This window comes from Lacerta agilis, chromosome 13 (genome assembly GCF_009819535.1).
Source record: "Lacerta agilis isolate rLacAgi1 chromosome 13, rLacAgi1.pri, whole genome shotgun sequence".
NCBI lineage: Eukaryota > Metazoa > Chordata > Lepidosauria > Squamata > Lacertidae > Lacerta > Lacerta agilis.
In genome coordinates, this window is record NC_046324.1 from 51,924,069 (window position 1) to 51,939,989 (window position 15,921).

A 15,921-nucleotide genomic window follows, 5' to 3' on the forward strand; every position below is an offset into this window, starting at 1 on the left:
TTCCTCTTCGCCAGCTGTGAGCGGGGAATGTGAATGTGCTAAGAACAAGGCTCTCTCCGTGAGACGATGGTCTGAGAGCCAACATTTCCCTTCTCACCATTGAACGGAGCAAGCCATCCCTCCTTGGGGAGAAGAGGCTGGTGCCGGGGGGTGCCCCCTTTTGGCCGCCTCTGTGGCTCTTGAAGCGTATTGTACAGAAGCCAGAATTCTCAGAAGGAGGCTCAGCTTCAGGGCTAAACTGGGGGGGGTGTCTTCCGCAGGGTTTGCCTGGCTGAAGTCTACCAAGACCGGACTCTGATTGACGACTTCATGAGCAGGAAGAGCAACTACCAGGACCCCAAGGTGAGAGGTTTCTCGGCAACATGAGCAGGGGCAGGTGTGGGGCTCTGGGTCCAGGCACACCCCTCAGGATCTGCCTGAAGTAGCCCTGTTCTCTGTGCCTCTTCAACCTTGAATTATTTCCTTTAGTTGTATATAACACTTGATTGTAAAAAACCTCAAATCAATTTATTATCGTCATTAATTTCTATCCCACCCTTCATCCAAAGGTCACAGGCCGGTTTACAATATTAAAACACAACAAGACATATCATAATAACAAACAAAAACAATACCCCCCCCCCCCCGGTTTAAAAGGCCATAGATTGTTTAATTAGCCAAAGGCCTGGGAGAAGAGGAACATTTTTGCCTGGCACCTAAGTATATGCAACAAAGGCAGCAGGCGAGCCAGATTTACAAGAAGATAAAACAATAAACTCAAGAAAAAAATCACAACCCTGCTTTAAAACATACAGAAGTTAAAATAGAATAAGAATACCTCAGCTTCTAAGCCTCTGGGTAGACAGGCGCCAAAATGAGTACAGTGATATCAATGGGCAGGGAGTTCCAAAGTGTAGATGCCACACTAAGCGATCCAGTTATTTCAGGTGTGGAATGGGAATTGTATCACCTGTAACGGGGCCAGTTGCACTGAGGGGCGCAGTGGAGTGGGCAAAGGCGATCTCGTGGGGAATCTGGTCTTCACATACAAACAGTGACCCCTTGAACATGGCCCCGTAGCAAATGGGCAACCCTTGCCAGCCTCTCAGCGGTGGACCCAAACAAGGAGTGGGCTGATGCCAGAGCCACTGGTTGTTCTTCTTCTGCTGCTGCCTCCTGCCCCTCTTGGGCTTTGGAGAGACCTCCAGCCTCCTCCCAGCCCCGCTCCTGCCCCTGCCCTGCCAAAGGAGCCCTTGAAACAGAAACGAGTGTGCAGGTGCCATTCATGCAGGTGACCCTGAGAGACGGAACCAGGTGTGGGCCCCGCCTTGCTGGTTCCCAGGACCAGGCCTTGTTCAGAGCTGACCTCCCTCCCTCCCTCCTCTGCTCCAAGGTTTGCTCAGAAGAGTTCAAGGAATTTGTGGAGAGGCTGAAGGAGAAGTTCAGCTCCACGATGGGGAATCCCAGACCTGCCATCCCAGACACCCTGGAGGAGCTCTTCCGCAGGTATCTCCTTTGCCAAACCCCGATGGCAGGGCTGGGTCAGGAGCTGGCAGTGGCCGGGGCCTCTCTGGATCTCTGAGAGGGTGTCGCTGCAGGAGCTGAGCTGCCTGTCTGCCGAGAAACCAGCCTGCTGTGCCCGGGGGAATTGCAAACCTGGCTCTTGCCCATCACAATCTGCCCCAGTCCCTGTTGGGTCTGTAGGAAGCTGCCTGGAACCAACTCAGCCTGGCAGGGGCTTTCTGGGGTTTGGGGCCCAGGGGTCCTTTTGGGCGACCTGCGTGCCAGGGTGGGTGTGCGCTACCCCTGGGATAAAGGGAGATGCACCTGTGAGTGGCAGTCCTGGTGAGATCTCCCCGTGGCTCCTTCCTTGCCCTTTTCCAGGTTCCGAGTTCTGGCCATCGGAGATGAAACAAACCAAAGCAAGAAAGAGGATGTTCTCGGCAGGTGAGGCAAAGTGGGCTGGGGAGAAGCATCAAATGCCTCCTTCTCCTGTTGGAGACCATTTGACACTGACATCCTGTATCCCCAAGTGCCAAGACACCCCCACCCCCCATTCCAGCTTCCCAAGCTGGGATCACATTGCTAAGATGTGGAGCAGATTATTCATCACTGAAGTCGGGCTTCATCCTTAAAGAAAGAAGGATCTGTGCTGCGAAGGTCAATTTCAGATTGACACAGGTTCTTTCCTTCCAGCATCTCCGACATCCACTTTCTGGTGCTGCAGAACTTGATCCAGAGCACGCTGGCCCTCTCCGACAACCAGATGAAGTCCTGCCAGTCATTTCAGGTAGAGAGAACCTTGGTCTGCTGAAGTGTGTGCGTCCCCTCACCTGTCTTGGGGGCTCAAGGAAAGCTCCTGGGGCTTGAGCATCTGCTGAGGACACTGATGCCTGGGGGAGTAGGTGGCCTATGCACCTGAGAACTTATAAAGAGACTTCTGGATGAGGCCAGTGGCCCCTCTTGTCCAGAATCCTGTTCTCACAGTGGCCAACCAGGTGCCTGTGGAAAGCCAGCAAGCAGGATCCGAGCACAAGAGCAACACTCTCCCCTCCTGGGGTTTCCAGCGAAGCAATGATGCCTCTCACCATTGACACACACCCCCTCCTCCAGGGAATTGTCCCATCCTCCTCTAAAGCCAAACAAGTTGGTTCCATCGCAGCCTCCTGTGTGAGATAAGAGTTCCCTAGTTAAGCTATGTGCAGTGTGCCCCTCCTGCAATGCTTGAGGGTGAAGGGCACCTGTCAGGTGCACATGTGGGGTGGGGAGCCTGGTTCACACACACCCCGATTCTGTGCCCAGGGCCATGGCCCCCCTACACACACGCTAGACCACTTCTGCCCACCAACACTTAGATTCCCTCCTGCCAAAAGAAGCCAGAGCGGTGGCTGAGAGGAGAGCAGGGACCTCGTGTCCCCACCCCCCAAGATGGTGCTGAGCTACAAAGCCCCTTCATACCTGAGCCCTTGGCGATGCTGATTGGGGCTGATGAGAACTGGAGCATCAAAAGCTAGAAATGACCAGGCAGTCCTTGGTTCAAAAGGCACCTCTGCCTCAGGCCGGCCAGCCTCTAGGCCCTCGCTCCCCTCTTCTGTGACTAGGAAGGTAATAACAGTGGCCTACAGCGCAGGGAGGTTGTGAGCGTGATGGAGGCACTTCAAAATGCTGGCGAAATGATTTGGGCATGTTGGAAATGGCAAAAGTGGCCAGAAAAGATGTTTGAAAATACCACGGAAGTGTCACCCTCCCCAGAAGGAAACAAATGTTGAGAGATGTTAAAATGGGGAGCCGAAGTTCCCAGCTCTTAGCTGCCTGCGTGTGTTTGTGTCCGCAGACCTTCCGCCTCTACCGGGAGTACGGGGACGACCTCCTGGTCAAGGCCTTCTTGGACTGCCAGAAGAGGAGCCTCGTGAACCGCCGGAGGGGCAACCACAGCCTGGGCCCCAAGAAGAGCCGGGCACTGCCCTTTGTGCCCATGTCTTACCAGCTCTCTCAGAGCTACTACAGGTCAGTGCCCTGCCTGCAGCCAGGAGAACCAAGGCTGTGTTGGGGGAACACACCCTCCCAGGGGAGCCCAGATGGCCCTTCCGGGTGGCTTCCCTCGCCCCTTTTGGCCTGGCATGCTGGAGCACAGGGCAGGCCACCACTTTGTCCAGCCAGGGGAACAGAAGGTAGCTTAGCTCTTGCGTCACCTTCCATGCACCAGCCCTTTATGAGAGGCGTCTTCAGGTATCTCTAAAGAGCCGTCCCATGGAGGAAGCTTGTGCTTCTTGCTGCTTCAGAGGGCAGGACCCACCCAAAGGAGTCCAGTTGCAAGAAAGGGCATCCCAACTCAACATTAGGAAGCACGGTAAGAGCTGTTCAATAGAGGAGGTTGTGGGCTCTCCCTCTTTGGACAGCCATCTGCCAGGAATAATGATTCTTCTTCTTCCTCTTCCTCTTCTTGGTTTTCCAAATTATTACAAATTAGTCTAGATTACTTTAATATAATACAATTTCTTAAAAATCAGGTTCTCCCTCCTATTGCAGACATATGTCCATTACTTCTTCATGTAGCCACTTCATCCTTCTTTCATCTCTTTAATTCTTCTCTTGATGTTAGTCCATTCTCACAGCTGACCTTTTTTTGTTTCCTTACATACAGCACCTTTGCTGTTTCTCATAAATATCGGATCCATTTCATGGGTGTAGTCCTTCATAAACGTTGCTCCCAGACCTCGTGTGTTGGGAGAGTTAATGGCTATCTTTCTTTGTACATTCCATTCCTTCCTCTGTCCACCAACTTGCATGCAGGCTGCGGCTATAAATAACTCCCAGATAACATGTCCTCTCTCCGCCATTAAAATTCCACTCTGGAGTTCTTCCTGGGCACACAGCTAAAAACAGATCCTTTTTCACAAGTGCAGCCTCTTGACAGATTTAATTAGTAGCTGTTCCTCCTCTTACTCTTACACTCCTGGTCCAGTTCCAGTTCAAAGATAATTTAAAATGAAGTCCATTCAACCTCGGTCGGGGGGGGCATAAAAAAAACATTGTTAAATTCCCTGGAGGGCAGTGGAGATCAACCGCCATAAATCGTGACGTCAGCTGAAAACGTCTGCCAGGGATTCTTTATCCATGATTCCTGCATTGCAGGGAGTTGGACTGGAGGACCCCTGGGGCCCCCCTCCAACTCGACATTTCTCGGATTCTCTCTCCAGGGTGTTCACATGGCGGTTTCCCAGCACGCTCTGCAGCGAATCTTACCAGTTCCTCTTGAAGCTCCAGGAGGCCGGAGTGCAGGACCAAGCCACTCGCTTCTCTTTCAAGGACCAAGACGACTCCTTTGCCTCTGAGGAGATGGTGACCTTTCCTCTGGACGGCCCTGGGGGCTACTGTGCCGCCATCCTGGCCCTCTTCTCCCTGGGCTTGGTGTCTGTGGACGTGATGATCCCAGAGCAGATTGTGGTGGTGGACAGCACCCTGGTGGAAAACGAAGTCATTAAAAGGTGGGGCTGCATTGGCACTTGGTTTGGAAGGGGCTGGCAGTGGGGAGAGGTAAACTGAAGCCCGCCCACCCATTTGGGGAGCACAGCAACAGCAGCTGTGGGGCTCTTCCTCAACCCCTTTCCCTGACGCCTCTGTGTGAACGGCTAAGCCAGGGGGGGGAGAGCCTTTTCTGGTGGCTTTGCAATCCTGCTGAGCCTGTTGACGGGGGTTTGGTACATGTGGGGAACGTGGAGAGAGAAGAGCAAGGAGAGGCTCATAGCTGCTCTTCCACACTTCAGGCAGCAGCAGCAGCGAGATCGGTGGGCTGCCTTGGTCTTGCGTTGTTATGACATTTGCTAGTTGCAGTTTGCAAAAAGATCAAAAACAACTAAATGGTCTTGGCCCAGTAGACCTGAAGGAGCGTCTCCACCCCCATTGTTCAGTCCAGACACCAAGCCCTGTTTAGGGAAGTTTTTAATGTTTGAGGTTTTATCGCTTTATTATTGTTGTTAATAATAATAATAATAATAATAATAATAATAATAATAATAATAATAATAATAATTGGAAGCCACCCAGATAGATAGATAGATAGATAGATAGATAGATAGATAGATAGAGTAGAACAGATGGAAGCAACTGAAACAGAAAATGTATAACGGTGCTTAATGCAAAAGGCCATTATGTCACTGGGTGAACGTTTTAGACAAGTCCTACCCACCCCACAGAAAGATGTTCACAGGGCTGTTTAAATGATGTTTGCAAAGCAGTGGTGTCCTCCGGGTGGAGAGCCGACCTCTGCCGCAGAGGCTTGGGGAACTGGCACCAGGGGACCTGGGCAGAGCAGCTGCAGGTTCCACAGCAGAATCGGCCACCCAAAGAACACACGCAAATGGCAAATGGAGTACTACCCAGAATCAAATGTGCCAGAGCCACTTTGGGTTTTCGATTGGTGGGGATGAATAGATCGTACGTCAGTCCAGGAAGAATAGGTGGCTCTCCTCTCCTCCCGTTTGAGTTGCACAACCACCTGGGCAAGTTAGGCTGAGAGATAGTGGCTGACCCATGGCCACACTGGAGTGCAACCCACAGGAAATGCTGCTGGCGGGGTGGGTTGGTTGGATTGGCGGCAGCAGCTGCTCCTTTGATGTAGCACACCTTGAAATGGGGGGGGGGATCCTGTCTGCTCCTTGCAGCCTGGGGAAAGAGGGGCTGGAGGAAGACGAGGAGGACGAGGAGGAGGACGAAGACTTGGAGGAGAACGCGACCAGCAAGCGGCAGATTGAAGTGAAGGCCCACCAGGCGTCGCACACCAACTACCTGCTCATGAGAGGCTACTATGCCCCCGGCATCGTCAGCACTCGCAACCTGAGCCCCACCGACAACATTGTCGTCAATTCCTGCCAAGTGAGGGTGAAGATGAGGAAGACCCCTGCCCAGGACAGCCTCTGGGCCCAAGGTCAGTCTGTTGGCGAAGGAGCTCTTCCTCGCCTTCCTTCCGGCAGGGCGACGGCTTCGTCTGCCAGCAAAGGAAGTGGGCTGCCTGTATGTGGCACTGGCAGAGCGGCCAGCTAGGGTGGCCTGCCGGGCTCCCTCTGTCCTGACCCCCCCCCCCATTTTGTGCTTGTAGGTCTACCAGTTCTGGAGAACCTTCCCGTCGGGGCCTCCTGCCTCCCCATCGCCTTCACCAGACTCCTCGGTGTCCAGGAAGAAGATTGCGAAGCAGGCCAACTTCTCCAGTCCCTGGAGCGCCTCTCTTACAGCCCTGGAGATGCTGCTGCTGCCCTGGAGGTCTACAGGGCCATCGGTGGGGCTTCCCACTTTGGGGTGACCACGGTGGACCTTGCCAGCCAGTTCCAGCACTACGAAGAGGCCGGAGGGGAGCGCACACGGCTCTTGCCCCAGTACCTGCAGGTGGGTGCGATGTGTCGGGTGGATTTCGTCAGGTAGGAAAGGCTCATTAACGACAGTTCTCCTTCCTGTCTCCCGTGCACGTAGGATTTAAAACGTTGGGTTAGCAGAGTTAAAAAGTCAGCATCCCTTGGGACATTTAAAACAGAAACTAGAGACTAAGGTTAAATTGTTTAATTTTGTTTTGTCCAGACTGTGATAGCAGGCTGGAATTTCCCTTCCCTCTCAATAAAGAATCAGGCAATAAACTGTATGGTAAGCATAAAAAGAACGTTTACGTGCTTTAGATAGCCTTGTACTCGATTGCAGCAGTAACAGCAACAAATACAAGGCAGGCAAATCTACTTTTAAAGTTGCATTCTAAAAAACCAGATGGAATCTTCTCTCAGAGGAGAATGGACAGACATCCTACTCCATCAAAGGTTTGGCAAGAAGAAGAAAGAGACTGAGCCAAGCAGGAAGGAGACAATACTAAGATCTTTTGACTCCTTTCCCCGCCACAGTACGTAGGGGATATGTCCTGTCTGGGAATTCTGCAACTTTGTGGGTCTTCTTAACCCCTTCATATATGGCAGGCACAAATTGCCATTTGTACTGCAGAGTTCCCCACATGATGAGGGAGAGAGAGCTAGTTCTGTAGGCTGTTGCTCTGATTCTCTTTGAGGGGGCTCCTGGTTTTCCTTCTCCCCCTTAGGACCTCATTGACCTGGAGCATGTGTTGGCAGTCGGTGGCCACACCACCCGGCTGGTGGCAAGGAGACTCGCCAGCCCCTGGCTGCTGCACTCTGTCTGCCTCAAGGAGGACGGTGGCGAAGTCCTGCAAGGCAAAGACTCCGCTCTCCCAAAGGACCCGGCTGAGTCAGGGGAGGAGGAGACGGAAGTCAGCAGGGCTTCTCCTCCTGCTCTGATGGAGGAAGAACCAGCGAGGAAAAGGCAGAAGACGGAGGAGGAGAGTCTGGATGGAGAAGCTGCTGCCCAAGGCGCCCAGAGCATGCCGGGAGAAGGAGCCAACAGCACTACGGCCCTGAATGCCAGCCTTGGTGGCGCAAGGACTCCAGAGATGCAAGAAGGAGCTGTCACACCAGAGCCAGGCTCCATACGAGGCTGCAGGATGGACGCTGTGGGAAAGGACAGCGGGAAAGAGGCCTCTGGCCTGAGCAGCCAGGAAGCTGAGGACTGTGGTGATCACACCAGGGAGCCACGCAGGGATCCCGTCTCGCAGCCAGAAGCAGCCCTTGGCGACTCCAGCGGTACGTGTGAGGACCCCCACTGAGCTCCTTCTCCACACTTGGCAGGCAGGGGAATGGGCTGGTGGGAGCCTGCAGCAGGATGCGGCCAAAGGGGGCCCATCTAGGCCCTCATCCTCTTCTCATAGCGGCCAGCCAGGCGACTCACAGTGAAGCCCACAAGCAGGGCCTGAGCGCAACCCCCCTCATCCCTCCAGCAACTGGGGTTGGAGTAATAGGGAGGGCCTTTGTGCAGAGGCAACCCATGAGCCATTTTATTTGTATCTATCACTCGTTCTACCTTTCCACAGTTTTAATCGTGCTCTAGGCAGCTTGCAGCATTTAAATAATTGAATAATTGCAAACATTAGGAAAGTAGCCCTAAAAATACATTGAACATTAAAAAGTACACAACCAAATTGAACAATTTCCACATGAACCATAAGATCCAAAATAAAGGTACAAAGAATTAACAGCACCAACACCAACAAGACCTCCCCCCCAAAAAAAAACCCACAGCTTTTGTAGTCTGTCAGTCAGGGCCTCCCCCTCCCAGACCAGGTGGGAGAAGGCCTGCAAGGCAGAGCTGTCCCCACCCATGCTGTGCCTTTAGCATGCCTGCCTTCCTGGGGCTCCTGCAGAGCCATGGAGGGGCAAGACCCCCAGCCAGTCCACAGGGCCTGCCATCTTCTGGTTACCTTGTCAGTATTTTCTCTCTCTCTGTCGCTCTCTCTGCGATTGCTCATTTCGTTCCCCAAGCCCCCTTCCACCTGCACCTTCCAAACGACCCATGCAGTTGTCACACAGCCCAGCAGTTTGAGGAGGTGGGAGGGACCCCCGTTGTTGTGCCCCAGATGCTAGTTGTGCTTTCTGCTCTTTTTCCCTAGGATGTTCTGCGGGGAAAGTGTGGCAGGCAGAATACGAAAGGTGAGTGTGCAGATCAGATGAAACGATAGAATTCCCTTTGCCGGAGCAGAGCTGCATCCCAAGAGTCACAACGTAACTTAGATTAGAGCGGCTTCGGTGTTGCTTCAACACACCCGCTTTGTAGTCGGAGGCAGTTCGGGACATTAGCAACCTCATTCTCTTGATTCCCAGGACGTGCACCCACCTCAAAAAGTTTTAGGCACTCCCAACTCCTCCATTGGGTAGTTTAAGAAAATCTTGCTGGATCCAGCCAATGGCCCATCTGCTCCAGCATCCTGTTCTCACCAGATATTGTAATGGAACACAGCCTCAGTCCCCGTACGGGACAGCTGCATATTCCCTCCCAACTCTGCAGCTCTGTGATCCTGTGAAAACCTGCAAGCAGGATTCGGGCACAAGGGCACTACTCCCCCTCCTGCCATTTCCAGCACCTGGCATACGGAAACTGGTATTCAGAAGCAAACAACAGGTATTCAGGTTTTCCCCACCAAACCCCTTGAGATGTTCCTGCTGCTGTGGCAGGATCTCAAAAGGGAATGAGGCTCCGTTTGTGGCCAGGGCAGCACTTGTGCCAGTGGAACTGAGGGTTTTCAGAGAGGGACTGCTGATTCCAGTACTTCTGGGACCTCTAGTCAGCTGTATTGTGCTTTGGAGACCCAACCTGGCCCCGGGGGGTTGTTCTCCAGGAGGTTGGCACCAGTCTTAAAGGTGCCTCTGGCTCTTAGATTGAGATGCGAGTAGGCCTGGCTGGGACAGACCACCAAAAGCTGCTGGGATCTGCTCACTCACTGTGCTGCAGCCTTAAGCGGGGCCTGGCCTTTGCCTGTGCGTACAAGTGCATTATTATTTGTTAAATTTTTTAGTCGTTTTACCTTGCCCAAAGCAACTTACAACCAGCCAGCCAAAAAACAAAACAAAAGGCCATCTAGATAAATTAGAACCAAGAAGAGAAATAAATTAGAAGCATCCCACCCACTTCTAAAAGGCAACAGATAATCAAAGGCCCGATTATAGAGGGAAGTTTTTGACTGGTGCCTAAAGAATAAGGAATGCGCCAGGCGAGCAGGAAGCCACCCCAAAGGAGGCCCGTTCTCATGTTGCTACCTTTCGCATTTCCCACACAAGAGGCACACCAATAAGGGCCTTAGACGATGGTTGCAGGATCCAGGTTGCTTCACCGGGGGGGGGGGGCTGTCCCCTTTGCCAATACCAGCAGTGGTTTGCTCCTCTCACTCTCTCCTTGCACCTCTGCTCTCAAAACAGTGCTGGTGGCAACATCAGCTTTGTCGGCCGGCCGTGGCGCATCGTGGACGGCAGCCTGAACAAGCCAGTCTGCAAGGGCATCATGGAGGGGGTGCTCTGCCACATCATGACCAAGCCTGGCATAACGGAAGCAGCTCTGTGCCACCACTATTTGGGCGTCCTGCAGCCAGTGGCTCTTCTGGAGATTCTGCAGGTATGTTTGGTCCATCCACTGCTTTCAGTACAGCCTACGCCCAACACTTTTGAAAGATTAGCGTTCAGTGACACTCTGTGTGTGTGTGTGAAATTTCCCCCTTTGCTTTACAGGGCCTTGAATCTCTTGGCTGCATCAGGAAATTCCACTTGAAGCAGCAGAGACCAGCCTCGCTCTTCTCGAAGCCGACCCTTGAGGAGGTGGTTGGCAGCCCCAAACTGAGCAGCACGCCAGCCGTCTTCTATGAGCCCACTATTGACTGCACCCTGAAAATGGGCAGGGTCTTTCCCTATGAACTGAACTGGAACAAGTGGGTGCAGCTGGCTCCCTTGTGATGAGGCCTCTTTTGTACAGTAGGACAGTGAATGTTGTTGCGTGTTTTTGTTAAGTAAAGAGATCATTTCTGTACCTCCTCCTGACTCTCAGCTTCTTGCTTGACCTAATAACACACAACTGGGAGGATACGGATGACGGTGGCAGAGTCTGGTGCTGTGGCAGCACACTGTAAGCAGGTGAAACACCTGAATGGCTCCTACTGTGGGCAGGGCAGCGGCTCCTCTCAGGTGGGGGTGGGGGAAGCTACTTTCACCTGTGGAAACTCAGCTCCAGCCAGCCTTTTAAAACGTTGCAGAAATGACTGCAAAAAATTAGGATGGTCCCCTAAACACAAAGCTCTCCAACCATTCCTCTTGTCCCGTTGAGCAGGTGTGCACAGGATGGCATATTGGGATGCAACCCTCCCTGCCCATAGAGAATGAGAGAACACAGCTGCAGCCCTTTCTCAGGCATGCTATTTATTATGTACAGAGTAGCAGACGCCCGCAACCCAGTTGCCCAGTCAGCTCCACTGCGGCCTCAGTCCCTCCAGCGGTGTCCGCACTGGGCGCTGCAGCACTTGTAGAAGGTGGTCATGGGCTCGTCGGCCGAGCGCGTCTGCAGCTGCATGAAGTAGGCCCGCGGGTGCTCGCACTTTGGGCACGGCTCTGTGGGTGGGGGGTGGGGAGACAGAGAAGAGGGTGGTCAGGACCCGGTGGGTGGTGGAGCATCCCTCCCCTCTGGGCCAGAGGGCGGCTTCTGCAGCCTCAAGGGCCCAGGCTGGTGGAGGCCGGAGATGATGAGGAACCTCAACCTAACAAGTGGGGCGCTTGTTTTGCATCTCCCCAAAGGATCAGAACCTTCTTGGCGCCAGAGCCAAGTTACAAGGAACCAGGTAGAGGGCCTTCTCGGAAGTGACGCTGCCCTGTGGAATGAATGCCCTCCCGTCAGATATCAACTATCTGACATTTAGAAGACATCTGAAGGCAGCCCTGTTTAGGGAAGTTTTTAATGGCTGATGTTTTAATGTTTTTTTAATCTTTTGTTGGAAGCCGCCTAGAGTGGATGGGCAGGGTAGAAATATTACTATTAATAATATGAATAATGATGATGGTGACGTTTCCCCTTCCAAAGGGGGCTCCCGCCGGCAGCATCTCCGGGAGGAGAGCTCGATCCCCGCGCTGCCTGGATGACCCCTGGGTGTCCCACCCGGCCCCCTTGGCACCTGCGGTGGAGTCCACGTTCTCCCAGGCGGCGGCCCCGCCGAGCACGTCGTCCACCTCCTTGAGCTTCGGGTAGCGCCGGCTCGTCACCTGCGAGAGAGAAGGGGGGGGCGTGGGCGGGGGGCGAGAGCGGGGAGACCCTTCCCTTCCTCCCTCCCCCCCCTCGGGGGAACCCCCTCCCCCTCCCTACCTTGCGCGTGACGTTGCGCACGTAGGGGCACGTGGTGCAGGCGAAGCGGTGGCAGCGCGCGCCCTCCTCGGCCACCAGGACGTTCCCGCAGGCCGGGCAGAAGAGCAGCATGTCGCCCGCGCCTCCCTCGCCGCCGAGGCCCCGCCCCCGCGCCCCCCCGCACTTCCGCTTCCGGCCGGCCCCGGAGGCCCCGCCCTTTTCCCTTTCCCAAGATGGCGACGCCTGAGGCGGCGGAGGCGGGCGAGGAGGGCGCCGTGGACGCGGCTCACGCCGAGGTGCTGCAGCTGTGGCAGGCCGGCCTGGCGCGCCTCGTGAGGGACCCGCTGCTCTGCGACCTCCCCGCGCAGGTAGGCCGCCGGGGGGCGGGGCCGGCCGCGGCTGTCGATCACCGGAGCTGACTCCGCCCTCCTCTCGCTGTCAGGTGACCCCCGAGGAGATCGGCTCGCAGGTGGCGCTCGAGTACGGCCAGGCCATGACGGTGCGCGTGCGCAGAGCGGACGCCCCCGAGGCCCCCATGCGTAAGTCGGCGTGGCCCCGCCCCCTTGAGCGTTTGGTTCATTCCCTCTTCGCAGGGGGGGTGGGCTAGATGACCCCCGAGGGCCCTTCCAACTCTAGACCCGCCGGAGGCTGAAATAAGGCGCAAACACCCCCAGACCCCCCCCCGCCGTGCCTTTCTGCGCTGGAGGTGCTGGGAGCAATTATTATTATTATTATTATTATTATTATCATTATTATTTATACCACGCCCCCCCCCGTTTCTTGCCCTGCAAAGCCCCTCCCTCAGCTTGTGCCGAAGGTGTTCCCAGTGGGGGGTGGGATTAGGAGAGAGAGTGTCCTGAGCACCTCTGAGGTCCTGGCAGGATGCAGCCTGGGCGTGAGGACAGCGGCGCTTCCTTCCTTCCTTCTTGGCAGCCGTGGTGGTGGTGCAGAATGCCAGCGTCCTGGACCTGAAGAAAGCCATCCAGCGATTTGTGCAGCTGAAGCAGGAGCGGGCCGGGGGCATCAAGCACATCAGCTGGTGAGTTGAGCCATTCCCCCTGCCCAGGACGGGGGGGGGGGGCGCTCCTGTGTGACCCTCCTTTAGTCTCGGATCGGCCGCACTCACCTGCCGGCCCTCCGCCCTCACACTGCCAACAAGCACATTAAATATATTTAAAACAAAATCGAAAATTCTTTCTAGTAGCACCTTAGAGACCAACTGAGTTTGTTCCTGGTATGAGCTTTCGTGTGCATGCAGGAACAAACTCAGTTGGTCTCTAAGGTGCTACTAGAAAGAATTTTCGATTTTGTTTTGACTATGGCAGACCAACACGGCTACCCACCTGTAACTAAATATATTTATATACCACTGGGTCACAAAAGTAAATAACTGCAGTTTACAGCAATATAAAACCATACGGTAAAATCATTAAAAAGTTAAGAGATTTTACTGCGTGGTTTTATATTGCTGTGAGCCGCTGTGCTGCATTACTACGATAAAGCGGCTTAGAAGTGTTTTTTATAAATAAGCAAACCTCCCCTTGCAGGAAGTACGTGTGGCGAACATACTGCTTAACGTTTGGCGCAGAGAAGCTGACAGATGACGGGAAGAAGCTGAGAGAGTGAGTGACGGGGAGGCTCCAGCCGGCCTTGGTGGGGGTCACCCAACTTGCATCATTTTGGGGCCGAGTCCTAGGGAAGGTGGGGGGGGGGGACACAGCTGGAGTGCATTACAAATTTGTGTGGGGAGAGGAGAGGAGCCCCAGCAGCAAGGCGAGGGCAGGAAACCAGCTCCCCTGGGACTTGGGAGAGCCAAAAAAGGGGGTGTGGCTGCTGTTCTCTCCTCCAGAAATAAACCATTGCGTTTGAGAAGCTGTGACTCTGGACAGGCTCAGGGTGGGGTGCAGCAATATTCAGAGCAGAACTCGGCTGTTGAATTCACCATCACACGGTGCAGGGCTGGACACCCTCTCAGGTGCCTTCAAGAGGAGGCCAGCTCTTGGCCAATAGGGCTAGTGGCCCTGTGGATAAAGGCTGTGGTTCCTGGGATGAGCTGTGGGAAGGGGGGGGCGGGAGATGTGCTGAGCTCCTGTGGAGAACAGGATGCTGCACTAGACGGAACGGTGGCCTGGTCCAGCTGCTCCCCTAATGTTCCTCGGCCCTTGGGAAGAAGGGTGGGTGGGTCCGTCACGACGGCAATGTGTGTGTTTTGGCAGACGTGTAACGTGAGCGACGCTATTTTTAGGTACGGCATCCGAAACCGAGATGAAGTCAGCTTCGTGAAAAAGCTCCGGAAATGAGCTGCCAGGCAAGTCCCAAAATACCCCTGACCTCTTGGCTGGGTCTTCTGTTACCCACTGCTGCCCCACGTCCCGTGCTTGGCTGCCTCTCAACAGCTCTCTGCTGTGGGCAGGAGAAAGCTTGGCGGGGGGCGGGGGGGAATCTTCCCTCTTTGGGTCCATTGAATGTCCTGGACAGGAAAGGAATAGATTCCCTTTGCTGAGAAGGAAACCAGCACCGCTGAACTAAACTAGGTTCAGTAACATGCTTGATGCAGTATCGGAAGGGATCGTTTACAACGCGGTGAAAATCTCTTGCGGGGAATTGTTATGCTTTTAAGCTGAGCATCTGGGGGGGGGGTCAGTTTTGGAAATTGTTTTATTCCGTGGCTGGCAGGAAGAAAGTGCCCCCTCCACCGGCTGTGCCTGCCTTTTGGAGAAAGGGGCTAGTGGCTTTGTCAGGCAGGGTGGGGGCAGTTTTGTTAGTATATAAGAATAAGAATAATTTATTATTTGTACCCCGCCCATCTGGATGAGTTTCCCCAGCCACTCTGGGCGGCTCCCAATCAAGTGTTAAAACAATACAGCATTGTTAGATCCATCAGCCTTGGATGTGAGCAGATGCTGAAGCCACAAGGCTCATAACTTGGTCCCCATAACCAACATGACCTCACCATGATGCGGGGGGGGGGGGCGGGTTTTCTTGCTCTGGACCTGAGTGCAGTGAGCTTTTGCAGTGCTGAAGGCAGAGGCTCTGAGCTACATTCAGCTGCACTCAACTATTTGGAGAGCCCAGCAACTACCTCCCAGGCCTAAAGGGGCCTTTGGCCTTGTGCCTTCCCTTGCAGGTGCCCTTGGGGAGGCGCTCTGAGTGCCGCTTGGCGTTTCCGAAATGGGGAGAGGCCAGTCTTTGAAAGCCACAGCCATGACCCAGGAGCACTTCAGACTTGCTCTGCTTCTGCCTGGTCAGCAACTGAGTCACCCGAGGGACCGGAAGGGGGGGGCGTCCTTTTGGACCCAGGAGGGTAAAGGTGTTTCCTCTGAGGCTGGCAAAGGCAGCTCTGAGTTCTGGTTCGAAGAGAGTGGGCTGTCTATGAACTGGCGGATTTGGGAGCAACAGCCACACAGCAGCACCTCAGCAGCAGCAGGTGCCCAGCGCCCAGCCAAAGACTCCCACCCGCTGGAGGAGTCAGCCTTAGCTGGGTTTTCAATAAAGTGCATGAGCAATGGGAGACAGCTGTGTTGTGATTTGGAGAAGCGGCTCTTGCAGAATGGGGGTAACGCCCCCAAACCCAGGAGGAGCTTGCAGAAAGCGCAGCCCAGGTGACTTGGGGGCATGGAATCGTAGAACTGTAGGGTGGGAAGGGACCCCAAGGCTCATCTAGTCCACCCCCTGCAATGCAGCTTCTGCTAAGGAGCTCCAAGGTTGTCCTCTCCTCTGGCCGCAGCTCTGCAGCCCCCAACTTTA

The 15,921-nt window shown here is 54.4% G+C and overlaps 3 protein-coding genes across 4 annotated transcripts in view; 2 read left to right on the forward strand and 1 right to left on the reverse strand.

Moving 5' to 3' along the window:
- GTF3C1 (general transcription factor IIIC subunit 1) overlaps window positions 1-10,880 on the forward strand; it is a 35,735-nt gene extending 24,855 nt beyond the window's left edge. Inside the window, exons 26-37 of the mRNA XM_033166507.1 lie at window positions 261-342; window positions 1,373-1,485; window positions 1,864-1,926; window positions 2,176-2,269; window positions 3,314-3,486; window positions 4,680-4,967; window positions 6,144-6,406; window positions 6,578-6,861; window positions 7,553-8,108; window positions 8,972-9,011; window positions 10,275-10,467; window positions 10,581-10,880. Of these exons, the coding sequence (XP_033022398.1) occupies window positions 261-342; window positions 1,373-1,485; window positions 1,864-1,926; window positions 2,176-2,269; window positions 3,314-3,486; window positions 4,680-4,967; window positions 6,144-6,406; window positions 6,578-6,861; window positions 7,553-8,108; window positions 8,972-9,011; window positions 10,275-10,467; window positions 10,581-10,802 (2,371 nt within the window). The 3' untranslated portion in view covers window positions 10,803-10,880. The remainder of the gene's footprint in view (window positions 1-260; window positions 343-1,372; window positions 1,486-1,863; window positions 1,927-2,175; window positions 2,270-3,313; window positions 3,487-4,679; window positions 4,968-6,143; window positions 6,407-6,577; window positions 6,862-7,552; window positions 8,109-8,971; window positions 9,012-10,274; window positions 10,468-10,580) is intronic.
- Window positions 10,881-11,233: 353 nt separating this feature from the next.
- On the reverse strand, window positions 11,234-12,342 carry POLR3K (RNA polymerase III subunit K). The gene is made up of 3 exons (XM_033167159.1): window positions 12,196-12,342; window positions 12,008-12,095; window positions 11,234-11,450 (listed from the first exon to the last, which is right to left on the reverse strand). Exons 1-3 carry the CDS (start codon window positions 12,304-12,306, stop codon window positions 11,323-11,325), a joined length of 327 nt encoding a protein of 108 aa, XP_033023050.1. The 5' UTR covers window positions 12,307-12,342; the 3' UTR covers window positions 11,234-11,322.
- A 60-nt stretch (window positions 12,343-12,402) lies between these two features.
- SNRNP25 (small nuclear ribonucleoprotein U11/U12 subunit 25) lies at window positions 12,403-15,685 on the forward strand. Of its 2 annotated transcripts, none has more exons than XM_033167156.1 (6): window positions 12,403-12,542; window positions 12,617-12,713; window positions 13,108-13,213; window positions 13,722-13,796; window positions 14,420-14,482; window positions 15,302-15,685. In XM_033167156.1, exons 1-5 carry the CDS (start codon window positions 12,408-12,410, stop codon window positions 14,472-14,474), a joined length of 468 nt encoding a protein of 155 aa, XP_033023047.1. In that variant the 5' UTR covers window positions 12,403-12,407; the 3' UTR covers window positions 14,475-14,482; window positions 15,302-15,685. The 2 variants fall into 2 exon arrangements, with proteins under 2 accessions (XP_033023047.1, XP_033023048.1); XM_033167157.1 differs by having other exon boundaries at window positions 15,325-15,685.
- The last annotated feature ends 236 nt before the right edge of the window (window positions 15,686-15,921 follow it).

What these genes read in the sequence shown, in the direction of transcription:
- POLR3K (XM_033167159.1), bottom strand. Translation starts at nt 12,306, where the DNA reads ATGCTGCTCTTCTGCCCGGCCTGCGGGAACGTCCTGGTGGCCGAGGAG. An exon ending in TGCGCAACGTCACGCGCAAG is followed by an intron (nt 12,096 to 12,195) that starts GTAGGGAGGGGG and finishes TCTCTCTCGCAG; the next exon opens with GTGACGAGCCGGCGCTACCC. An exon ending in GAACGTGGACTCCACCGCAG is followed by an intron (nt 11,451 to 12,007) that starts GTGCCAAGGGGG and finishes CCCCACCCACAG; the next exon opens with AGCCGTGCCCAAAGTGCGAG.
- SNRNP25 (XM_033167156.1), top strand. Translation starts at nt 12,408, where the DNA reads ATGGCGACGCCTGAGGCGGCGGAGGCGGGCGAGGAGGGCGCCGTGGAC. An exon ending in GGCATCAAGCACATCAGCTG is followed by an intron (nt 13,214 to 13,721) that starts GTGAGTTGAGCC and finishes CTCCCCTTGCAG; the next exon opens with GAAGTACGTGTGGCGAACAT. An exon ending in GACGGGAAGAAGCTGAGAGA is followed by an intron (nt 13,797 to 14,419) that starts GTGAGTGACGGG and finishes CGCTATTTTTAG; the next exon opens with GTACGGCATCCGAAACCGAG.